The sequence below is a fragment of the Diabrotica virgifera genome, chromosome 2, assembly GCF_917563875.1.
Source record: "Diabrotica virgifera virgifera chromosome 2, PGI_DIABVI_V3a".
Taxonomy (NCBI): Eukaryota; Metazoa; Arthropoda; class Insecta; order Coleoptera; family Chrysomelidae; genus Diabrotica; species Diabrotica virgifera.
In genome coordinates this window covers 177,412,971-177,423,845 of record NC_065444.1, presented here as the reverse complement: position 1 = coordinate 177,423,845, position 10,875 = coordinate 177,412,971, and the positions used below count along the sequence as shown (strand labels likewise).

The following is a 10,875-nucleotide window of genomic DNA, read 5'->3' as shown; positions in this document are numbered from 1 at the left end:
TTTTAATAAAGTGTATTTCAATTTTTCACAGAAACGTTAATCTTGAAACTTTTTTACCGAAAATATCCCTTATGACCGGTGCGCCACTGAGTCTATGAAATCTCTTCACATGTTCGCCCTTTAACAATCCTCATTGAACAGGTACAATAGTCCTTCAGCAAGAAGTGGGGATCAAAAGAAAGTTTTAAAATTCGTACAACCTCCTCATAATCGTCATTCTTGTGAAAACCTTTAACTGCAAAACTTTTTTGCCGTATACAATAAATCGCTAGTGTATTGATAATCGTCATCGTCAGTTGTGTGTGTTATATAGTTTGAATAATAAAAAAATGAAGACAGAAATCAGAAAGCCTCCGTCAGAAAGTCGAAAAATAAGAAAGCCAATTATGGAGAAAAAACGCCGAGCTAGAATCAATGATAGCTTAGAAACTCTAAAACAAATACTGCTCCAATCAAAAACAGACTTACAAGAAACTAAAAAAGGTCAAAGGACAGCTAAGTTAGAAAAGGCTGATATTCTTGAGATGACTGTGCAGTATCTACAACAACTTCAAGAAAAAGATAAAGAAAACCAATCAAAACTTGTAAGTGTTAAACAAAACTTCCCAGTAAGTGCGACCTTAATGAAAAAAGTTTCAAATCAACAGAAGCCTTTGAGGATATGTTCCAATTCGGTAAACAAAGAGCCAGTTGCCATTCGACCAGCTGATAGTTCATCCGAAAAGGTAAATTTTGGTGTTAGACTTCTTCCTACACAATTAATTAGTGGACAGGTTGTGTATTTGTTACCTTCTAACTTAAATGTAAATAATATAAACTCAAACTACGCGGATAGCAAAGATAAAGTTTGGAGGCCTTGGTGAATTTGAAACACCTGTTGTAATTAGTGAGTTATATTTATTTATGGCAAACTGTTTACCAACTGAGTTTAAAGTTATGCTCATTATATTTGTGGAGTCAGTAATGAATTTATGAGACTGTTTTTATAGAGCTGTGATATTGTTTTTTAAAAGAGTTAATTTATATATTATTAAATATTATATTACTATCGACAGTTGTTTTATTTCTGTATTCAGTGTTGTTCTGAAGCTATTTTCTTGTGGCATTTTTACAATTACCTAGTTTTGATGGAAAATAAGTCACAGTTTTACCAAAAAAATTATTTTATTAACGTTTCGACGCCCAAATCGGGTGTCGTTGTCAAAATACAAAAAATGTTAATTATTATTAATATTTTTTTTATTTTGACAACGACACCCGATTTGGGCGTCGAAACATTAATAAAATCATTTTTTTAGTAAAATTGTGGCTTATTTCCCATCCAAACTAGTTATCTGTATTCAGTGGTATTAATTTGTTTACAATGTATTCAATGTATTCAAATTCATCCTCTTTTGCGCTTTTTGTATCCATTTATCAAATACTGATATTCTACTATTTACATACAATATCATAAAAGGCATTACAATAATTATCAAAACTAATAGCTTAGAAACTTCAAAAAATTAAAGTATTTATAGGAATAATACTACTGCAAGACTAGTATTTTCTTACTTCAGCTTCTCCAACGAGAAGCTATTTTCATTTTTGTTCCCATTTAGTTACGCATTAGTTTCTTTCTTTTTTTACTTCTGTTGGAGTTTATCATCTTTACTTTCACTCCAACAGAAGTTCTTCTTTTTTGTTACATTGGTGCGTGGTTACAATGTAACAAAAAAAGAAGAACTTCTGTTGGAGTGAAAGTAAAGAGAATGATAAACTCCAACAGAAGTAAGAAAAAGAAAGAAACTAATGTGTAACTAAATGGGAACAAAAATTAAAATAAAAAGAAAATAGCTTCTCGTTGGAGAGGCTGAAGTAAGAAAATACTACTTTTGTAGTAGTATTATTATAAATACATTCATTTTTTGAAGTTTCTAAGCTATTAATTTTGATAATTATTGTAATGCTTTTTATTACATTATGTATCTTTTTTAAATGCAAATTGGGGCAATAGTTACGGTAATGTGTCTAAACTCGTATTATGTTTTGGCTTGTTTTCGATTTTAAATTAATAAATTATGTGCTTTTCCCTGATTTTGACTTTTATTAGTTTTGTATGATCAAATTTTTGATCAACCTGAAAAAGACATGGTAAGTAATTTTTTTCTGTTACCTTGGTTGCATTTTTACGTTTTTTTCACAAAGGACTATTTCAATAATTATTGCTATATATCTACTTTAGTGGTTTTAAATTAAGATAAGATATAAGGTCGATCTGCACTGTTTAATGGATAAAAATGATTGGATAATATATTAAATATGTAATTTAGTATGTTAACAATAATTATAAAAAAACAAGGGGTGCCCGATAAAATTTTGTTCTGGCACTATATTTAATTAATTAGCAAAACATGCCTTTTTTATAAATAACAAAAAAGTTGGACCTGAGCAGGTTTTTTTGGATCATTATAAACAAAAAAGGTCTGTTGTAATTTTTCTCTTAAGTTGATCTAATTATAAACAATTCAAAACTAAAAAAGAACGAAATATGACGATTTTTAAGGCTCAAAAACATAAATAACCAAACATTATTTTTGAATTTATAGAGTATGTACACAAATTAAACTTCAAACCTTATTCTATCAAGTATTATCTATATATTTGACAAGTATTTTGCGCTTATTATACAGGGTGTCCCGAAAAGATTGGTCATAAATTATACCACACATTTTGGGGTCAAAAACAGTTCGATTGAACATAACTTACCTTAGTACAAATGTGCTCACAAAAAAAGTTACAGCCATTTGAAGTTACAAAATAAAAATTGATTTTTTTCAATATATCGAAAACTATTAGAGATTTTTTCTTGAAAATAGACATGTATCATTGTTATGGCAGGAACATCTTAAAATAAAATTATAGTGAAATTTGTCCACCTCATAAAAATTTTATGGGGGTTTTGTTCCCTTAAAGCCCCCCAAACTTTTGTGTGCGTTCAAATTAGTTCATTATTGTAGTACCATTAGTTAAACACAACGTTTTTAAAACTTTTTTGCCTCTTAGTATTTTTTCTATAAGCGAGTTTTTATCGAGATGCGGCTTCTTTTTTAATATATTTACATAAAAATTGTATGGGGGTTTTGTTCCTTTAAACTCCCCAAATGTTTGTGTACGTTCCAATGATTGTGGTACCATTAGTTAAACACAGTGTTTTTAAAACTTTTTTGGCTCTTAGTATTTTTTTGATAAATCACCTTTTATCGAGATGTGGCTTCTTTTTCAAAATATACCTAAAAATGTAAATTATAAATAAATTTTCAGCTTATTAACAGGTCTCCATAATCGTACTTAACCATATACAAATATGTGGTGGATTCGACAAATACTCAAAATATCTCAATAAACGCTGGCTTATCGAAAAAGTACTGAGAGGCAAAAAAGTTTTAAAAACATTGTGTTTAACTAAAGGTGCCACAATAATAATTTAATTGGAGCGTACACAAAAGTTTGGGGGGGTTTAAGGGAACAAAACCCCATAAAATTTTTATGGGGTGCACAAATTTCACTGTAATTTTTTTTAAGATGAAGCTGTCACAAAGATGCCACATGTCCATTTTTAATAAAAAATCTTTAAGAGTGTTCGATATATGAAAAAACATCGATTTTTATTTTGTAACTTCAAAGGGGTGTAACTTTTTTTGTGTGCACTATTGTATATAGGTAAGTGAGGTTCAATCAACCTATTTTTGACCCCAAAATATGTGGTATAATTTATGACCAATCTTTTCGGGACACCCTGTATGTATATTTTGCAACATTGTTTTTTAGTTGAAAATGCAGCCCAATCGCCTATCTTCCTATAAGGAATCTTTCTTATTAACCGTTATTAAAAAAATATATCTTAGAATAAAACATGGCAAAAACTGTTATCTGGAGCTGATCGAAGAAGTTTTGAACTTGAATTAAGGTACTTGATGATTAAAAAAATAATATTTTTTACTTGTGTTTTTGAGCCTTGAAAATCGTCATCTGTCGTTCTGTTTTCAGATTTAAATTGTTTATATCTCGAAAAAAATCAAATAGAGAAAAATTACAAAATACCTTTTTTGATTAGAACGACCCAAAAAATCTAATCTGCCGTGGTCGATTTTTTTTATTAAAAAAAGTAATTTTTTAATTATTAATTAATTATAGTCAGAACAAAATTATATTTATAATTGTTAACATACTAAATTCTTCTTCTTCTTCTTCTTCTTCTTCTTCTTCTTCTTTCTCGAAACTCCTTATTATGCCCCTCGGGGGCCTCGGAGGTTTTATTCATCCTCTATCCATATCTTCCATTTCTTGCGGTCCTTTGCTAACTCTTTCATTTGTTGATGTGTTTTTCCTTTTCCTGTCCAGTTTCTATAATCTGATCGATCCATCTCTTCCTTGGCCTCCCTTTCCTTCTTTCACCATATCTCTTTGAATCCATCACCTGCTTTGGTAGTCTTTCCTGGTCCATTCTGTTAATGTGTCCATACCATTTTAATTTTCTTTTTTGTATCTTGGTTATTATCGATTCCTGTTTCAGTCGTTGTCTAATATCTTCATTTCTTATTCTGTCCAATTTCGTTTTTCCTGCTATTTTCTTAGCTGCTTCATCTCCGCTGCGTTTATTGTACTGTCTATTTTTGCATTGTTTACCCATGTCTCACTTGCACATATTAAAGTTGGTACAGAGATTGCGTTGTATACCTTCAGTTTTATTTCTTTATCTACTTCTTCCTTTCCAAATATTGTTTTATTTAGTGCTTAGTAGATCTTAATTGCTTTTTTCGCTCTGTATGAGATTTCTTGATCTATCTTTCCATCCTCTGATATTATTACTCCAAGGTATTCAAACGTCGAGACTGCTTCTATTATTTCGTTTTTGCACCTAAATATCGTTTGGTTTATTTCTTCCCTTTTCTTTTGGGTTACTATCATGGTCTTCGTTTTCTTTATATTTACCTCCATTTTCAAATGTTCTATTTCCTCCTTTCTATTTTCTATTATTACCAAGTCATCTGCATATAGTAATCCCTCCATTCTCACTGGTACTAAATTCCTGTACCCTATTGTTGACTGTAATTGCCTTGCCCTTCTTTTAGCGCTCTTCATTACTCTATCGATTACTAATATAAACAAAACTGGGCTGAGACTGTCCCCTTGTTTTATTCCTCTCCTTAGGTTAATTACTGGCGATCTATATCCGTTTATTTGTACTTTAGCAAATACGTTTCTATATTATGTACTTTTTACCACGCTTACTACCTTTGCGGGATTTGCAGATTTTCCATTACTGACCATATTACTTCTCTATTTATAGAATCAAAAGCAGCTTTAATATCTATAAACGTATTATATAAGTATTCTCCTATTTCGTTTTTCCTTTCAATTATATTTTTCAGTATGTATATATTATCTGTGGTTCCTCTTTCGTTCCTAAAAGCCGCTTGTTCTTCTTCTAGTTTTCCTTCCAGTTCTTTCCTGAGCTTCCTTTCTATTATCCCGGTGTAGAATTTATATGCCACTGATGATAAGCATATAGCTCAATAGTTATCACATTCCGCTTCATCTCCTTTCTTCTGTACTGGTATCAATAAATTTTCTTCCCAGTCTTTCGGTATGTTTTCTGTTCTCCATGCTTCCCTCATTATTTCCAGTAGCCAAAGCTTGCCTCGTTCTCCCACGTACTTCATCATCTCCGGATCTATGCCATTGCCACCTCCCGCTTTTCCAGTCTTTATTCTTGCCAATCCTTCTCCAATATCTTTGATATGAATTTCGTCTACTCGATTGTCCCTATCCTCTTCTCTTGCCTGCTGTCCTCTCTCCTCATTTTGTTGGTTGCTTGCCTTGAATTTTTCTTTATAGTGATTATTCCATATGGTTAGTATGTCTTGTATGTTTGTTTTAAATTCATTTCGCCCATTTCTAATTCCTCTTATTTGTTTCCTTTTTGTTCCTTTAATGTCTCTTATTTTATTCCAAAACTGTTTATTGTTATTCCCAAATCCTTCGTTCAATTCTTCACCGAATTCCTTCCAGCTCTTCTTCTTCGCATCTTTTACTAGTTCTTTCACTATATTTCTCTGTCTTCTGTATTCGTCTCTGTCTTGCTCTTCATTTGTGTTTATGTATCGCTTCCACATTTCTTTCTTCTTTTTTACTGCTTGCTTTATTTCCTTATTTCACCATCCAGTTCTTTAATTATTCTTGCCATTCTTTCTTATTCCACATACTTGTTTTGCAGTGTTCCATAACGTGTCTCTCAATTTTTTCCATTTCTCTTCCATATTCCATATTTCCTCATTGTTTTCATGCTGTTCCAGTATTTTATCTGTCTCTCTTTGGTATAACTTCCTCATTTCCATATTTTTCATCTTACGTATTGCTATTCTTGTATATTGAGGACTCTCTATTATTTCCATTAGTTTCATGTTTATCTCTGCTGTCACTAGTCTGTGTTGGGTACCGAGTTCGGCTTCGTTCTCTGTTTTTATATTGTGTATCTTTAGTTCTGCGTCTAGAGGATATACTATCTAGTCAATTATATTAGTAGTATTAAACATACTAAATTAAATATCTAATAATTTTCATCCATTAAACAGATCGGTGCAGATTCATCATCATCATCATTTGGCTCTACAACTCTATGTGAGTCTTGGCCGCGTTTACTATTTCCCTCCATTGTTGTCGGTCCTGAGCAGCTAGTTCCCATTGCTGTACTCCCATTTTGCGTAGATCGCTGGCTACTTCGTCCTTCCATCTCTTTCTTGGGCGACCAACTGACCTTTTTCCATCGGGCCTTTCCCAGAATGTGGCGTTTAGAAGTCTTTCGTCACTTGATCTTAGTACGTGACCCGCCCATCGTATTCTGTTTGATTTAATGTAGCGTACTATGTTTTCATCTCCGTATATTGTCTGGAGTTCATCATTGTGTCTTCTTCTCCATTCTCCTGTTGTCTCTTCTCTCCAAGGCCCATAGATAGTTCGCAGTATCTTTCTTTCAAGTACCAGCAATTTTGTTGTTTCCCGCTGATTCAGAGTCCATGTTTCGCTTCCGTACGTTATTGTGGGACGAATTATTGTCTTATATACTCTTATTTTTACTGGTCTTGAGAGTATTTTTGATTTAAGTAGGGTCCTTAATAAGTAATATGCCCTGTTTCCTGCAATAATCCTGGCTGCCACGTCCTTTTCATAGTTATTTTCAGATGTTATGATCGCTCCCAGGTACTTAAATTCTTTGACGACTTCAAAATTGTATTCATTAATTGTTACGTTTTGTCTAACCCTTGGTATTGGGTTCTTCGTAACCACCATGTACTTGGTCTTGTCCTCGTTGACCTTAAGACCAACTTCCTTGGCTCCGTTCTCGAATAGGGTGAAAACTTCTTTTGCATCTCTGGTGGATTGTGCAATTGTGTCCACGTCATCCGCAAAGGCTAATAGTATTTTTGATCCTTGGGCGGCAAATCGGTTTGTCAGTTGTGGCTGAGCTTTCCTTACTGCATGTTCCAGTGCGAAGTTAAACAGCAGGGGGGCGAGAGGATCTCCTTGTCTAAGTCCGGTTTCAATGAGGAATTTCTCCGACGTGGTGCTGCCAATTCTGATTCGTGCGGAAGCGTTCTCCGTGCTCACCTTTGCTAATCGTACCAGTTTTCCAGGTACTCCCATTTCTACCATAGTCTCCCACAATGCTTCTCTGCTAACAGAATCGTAAGCTTGTTTGAAGTCCACGAAGATTTGGTGTACATCGCGGTTGAATTCCCAGTCTTTTTCCAACACCTGGCGTAGGACGAAGATCTGGTCCATAGTCTACCTTCCCGGTCTGAATCCGCTTTGGTAGTCGCCTATTATTTCCTCTGCGTATGGAGTTAGTCTTCTAAACAGTATTATGGACATAATCTTATATGCTGTATTAATTAACGATATTCCTCTATAGTTCCGACATATTTGTTTGTCTCCCTTCTTGTGAATAGGTATTATATGGCTTTCATGCCAGTGTTTCAGTATTTCTTCTCTTTCCCAGTCTTCTCTTATAAGATGATATATCTCAAGATGTAGTTTGTCTCCCCCTTTTTTAGTAGTTTTTTTTTTCAGCTAGTGTGGGCCCTGGTATTTCAGGTTCGGCTAACTGGTACTGTCTTTGTTGCCCTGTCGTTGTGGAGTTCTCTGTATTTAAGGGTTGCAGATTGACCTTATTATTTTATTATTTTCGGTTCCTCTAGGTACTATTATTTTTATTCGGTTTCTAAAAAAGTCTTAACGATTTACGATGCTTTAGTACGATTTTCTAAATTAAGTAATCTTTTAATTTTGTAGTAGATGTTAATATTGTATATATAATATACAGTATGTCCCTGTAAGTTGGAACTATATGGAAAACTTTTTTATTATTAATTTTATTAAAAAAAGTTATTCTTCATAAAAAGTTCTGCATGGTCTAAAACATAAGATGCAATCATCAGATATCAAATTTTATCAATACTATACGAGGGATGTAAAAAATATGAATTTCTCTCAAGAGTAAAATACCCTTATATTTCACAATATTGAAAATTGTTTTTATGAAAAGTTGTTTGGAATTAATAATTATGTTCTGATACGTAAAAACATTCTTGAAATTTAAAAAAAACCAAATGTTTTTTCAAATCACGGATACCTAACATCATTTTTATTTATGACTAGCTGACCCGGCGAACTTCGTACCACCTTAGAAATATATAAAATTTACTAAATTTCACATGCTTTTTAGTTCCAAAAAATTGCGCTTTGTTTATCGTCATCCTAAAAGCCAAGGGCACGGCACATTGTAGATATCTGAAATCAAATGGCAAATCTGTTGGAATCATCGGAATACGCGGGACAAAGACATCCTCTCCTTTGTATTTCTCCTTGGTGATTGTGGACCAGCAAATTAAAAATAAATTTACTTGAGAGTTACATTGAGAAAGTAAACTACCAGTTAATCGCCACTACTACTTTCGATATATAAACAACTATATTGCTGTTTACTGAGTAAGAAGTGACACCGTCAGACGCCTGGTGGGATGACTGGAAATTATTAAGTTACTAATCTGGCTATTAACAAATAAGAGTAGGTTATAAAAGGGCAAAAATTCAGTGGTATATGTATTTTTTAATTATTCTTGTTTCTTTAGCACCATAAACCTTTATTGGTCTCTGCCTGTATGGTTATGTCCTTGTCCATTGTCGTACATTCATAGTTTTCAGGTCGTCTTCAACGTCAAACAACCATATGATTGTAGGCCTTCATTTATTTCGTTTTCATGTCGACATCTATTGTAATATTTTCGTTATTGTGTTTGTATCTTCTTGTCTCTAGACATATACCAGCCATAACAGTCTTTCACTCCTCACAAATTTTACAATATCATACCCTCCATTGAATTCATTAATTTCGCCGATTCTCGGTACTCGCGGAGTTGGCATCTAGGTTCATGACTTTAATAATTAAGATCATCATACGATCAAATGCATAGTTTGCGAGTCTATAAGGAACATACATACATACATACATACATACATACATACATACAAACATTCATTCTTATTTATATAAAAGAAGAGGTAATGTTTAGATGGCTATTAAAAAATAACGGTTGGTGATAGAAAAGTGAAAATTTAGGATTTTATGTATCTTTTGATTCTACATCATATACAATTAATAAAGAACAGTTTGCCCAAAAAAATAAAAAATAATTATGGGGGGCAAGCCCCCTTTTTACTTAGATTGGTCGTACCAACTCAGAAACCATCCCGGGTTCATGTACAACAACTTCGATTAAAATCATCATACGATCAAATGCATAGTTTGCGAGTATATAAGGAACATACATACATACAAACATTCATTTTTATTTATATAGAAGAGGTAATATTTAGATGGCTATTAAAAAATAACGGTTGGTGATAGAAAAGTGAAAATTTAGGATTGTATGTATCTTTCGATTCTACATCATATAAAATTAACAAAGACAGTTTGTCAAAAAAAAAAATAAAAAACAATTATGGGGGGACAAGCCCCCTTTTTACTTATATTGGTCGTACCAACTCAGAAACCATCCCGGGTTCATGTAAAACAACTTCGATTAAGATCATCATACAATCAAATGCATAGTTTGCGAGTCTATAAGGAACATACATACATACATACTACATACATACAAACATTCATTTTTATTTTTATATAGAAGAGGTAATATTTAGATGGCTATTAAAAAATAACGGTTGGTGATAAAAAAGTGAAAATTTAGGATTGTATGTATCTTTTGATTCTACATCATATAAAATTAACAAAGAACAGTTTGTCCAAAAAAATAAAAAATAATTATGGGGGGGGGGGGGGGGAGCAAGCCCCCTTCTTACTTAGATTGGTCGTACCAACTCAGAAACCATCCCGGGTTCATGTACAACAACTTCGACTAAGATCATCATACAATCAAATGCATAATTTGCGAGTCTATAAGGAACATACATACATACATACATACTGTTGTGATCTGCTTCTTATTAATTTTATATTTATTATTATTTATTTGATTAATTATTTTATTGTCGCAAATCATACATAAAAAAATTAATAAAAAATCTCAGGGTGCCTTTTTTATACTATTAAAAAAAATCCAAATTATCTCACGTTATATCTTCTCTCGTGGGTTCAGTATCTCTTAGTTGATCCTAATCGGGATAAAATAGGGAAAAGAAATAAAGCAAAATATTAAAATAAAAATACAGAATTGTCTTTTATTTATCAAAATCAATACTCTAAAATCTATCGAATCTAAAAACCTGTGGACACAGATGTCCAAATGAAATTTTTACCACTTAAATTTATTATAG

At 32.6% G+C, this 10,875-nt stretch overlaps 1 protein-coding gene across 1 annotated transcript; it reads left to right on the top strand.

The window, feature by feature from the left end:
* The first annotated feature begins 230 nt into the window (after window positions 1–230).
* On the top strand, window positions 231–983 carry LOC126880311 (helix-loop-helix protein lin-22-like). The gene has a single exon (XM_050644107.1). It carries the CDS (start codon window positions 330–332, stop codon window positions 861–863), a length of 534 nt encoding a protein of 177 aa, XP_050500064.1. The 5' UTR covers window positions 231–329; the 3' UTR covers window positions 864–983.
* Window positions 984–10,875: the final 9,892 nt, after the last annotated feature.

Bases quoted from the DNA above. Each gene is read 5' to 3' on its own strand.
- LOC126880311 (XM_050644107.1), top strand. From the start codon at position 330: ATGAAGACAGAAATCAGAAAGCCTCCGTCAGAAAGTCGAAAAATAAGA.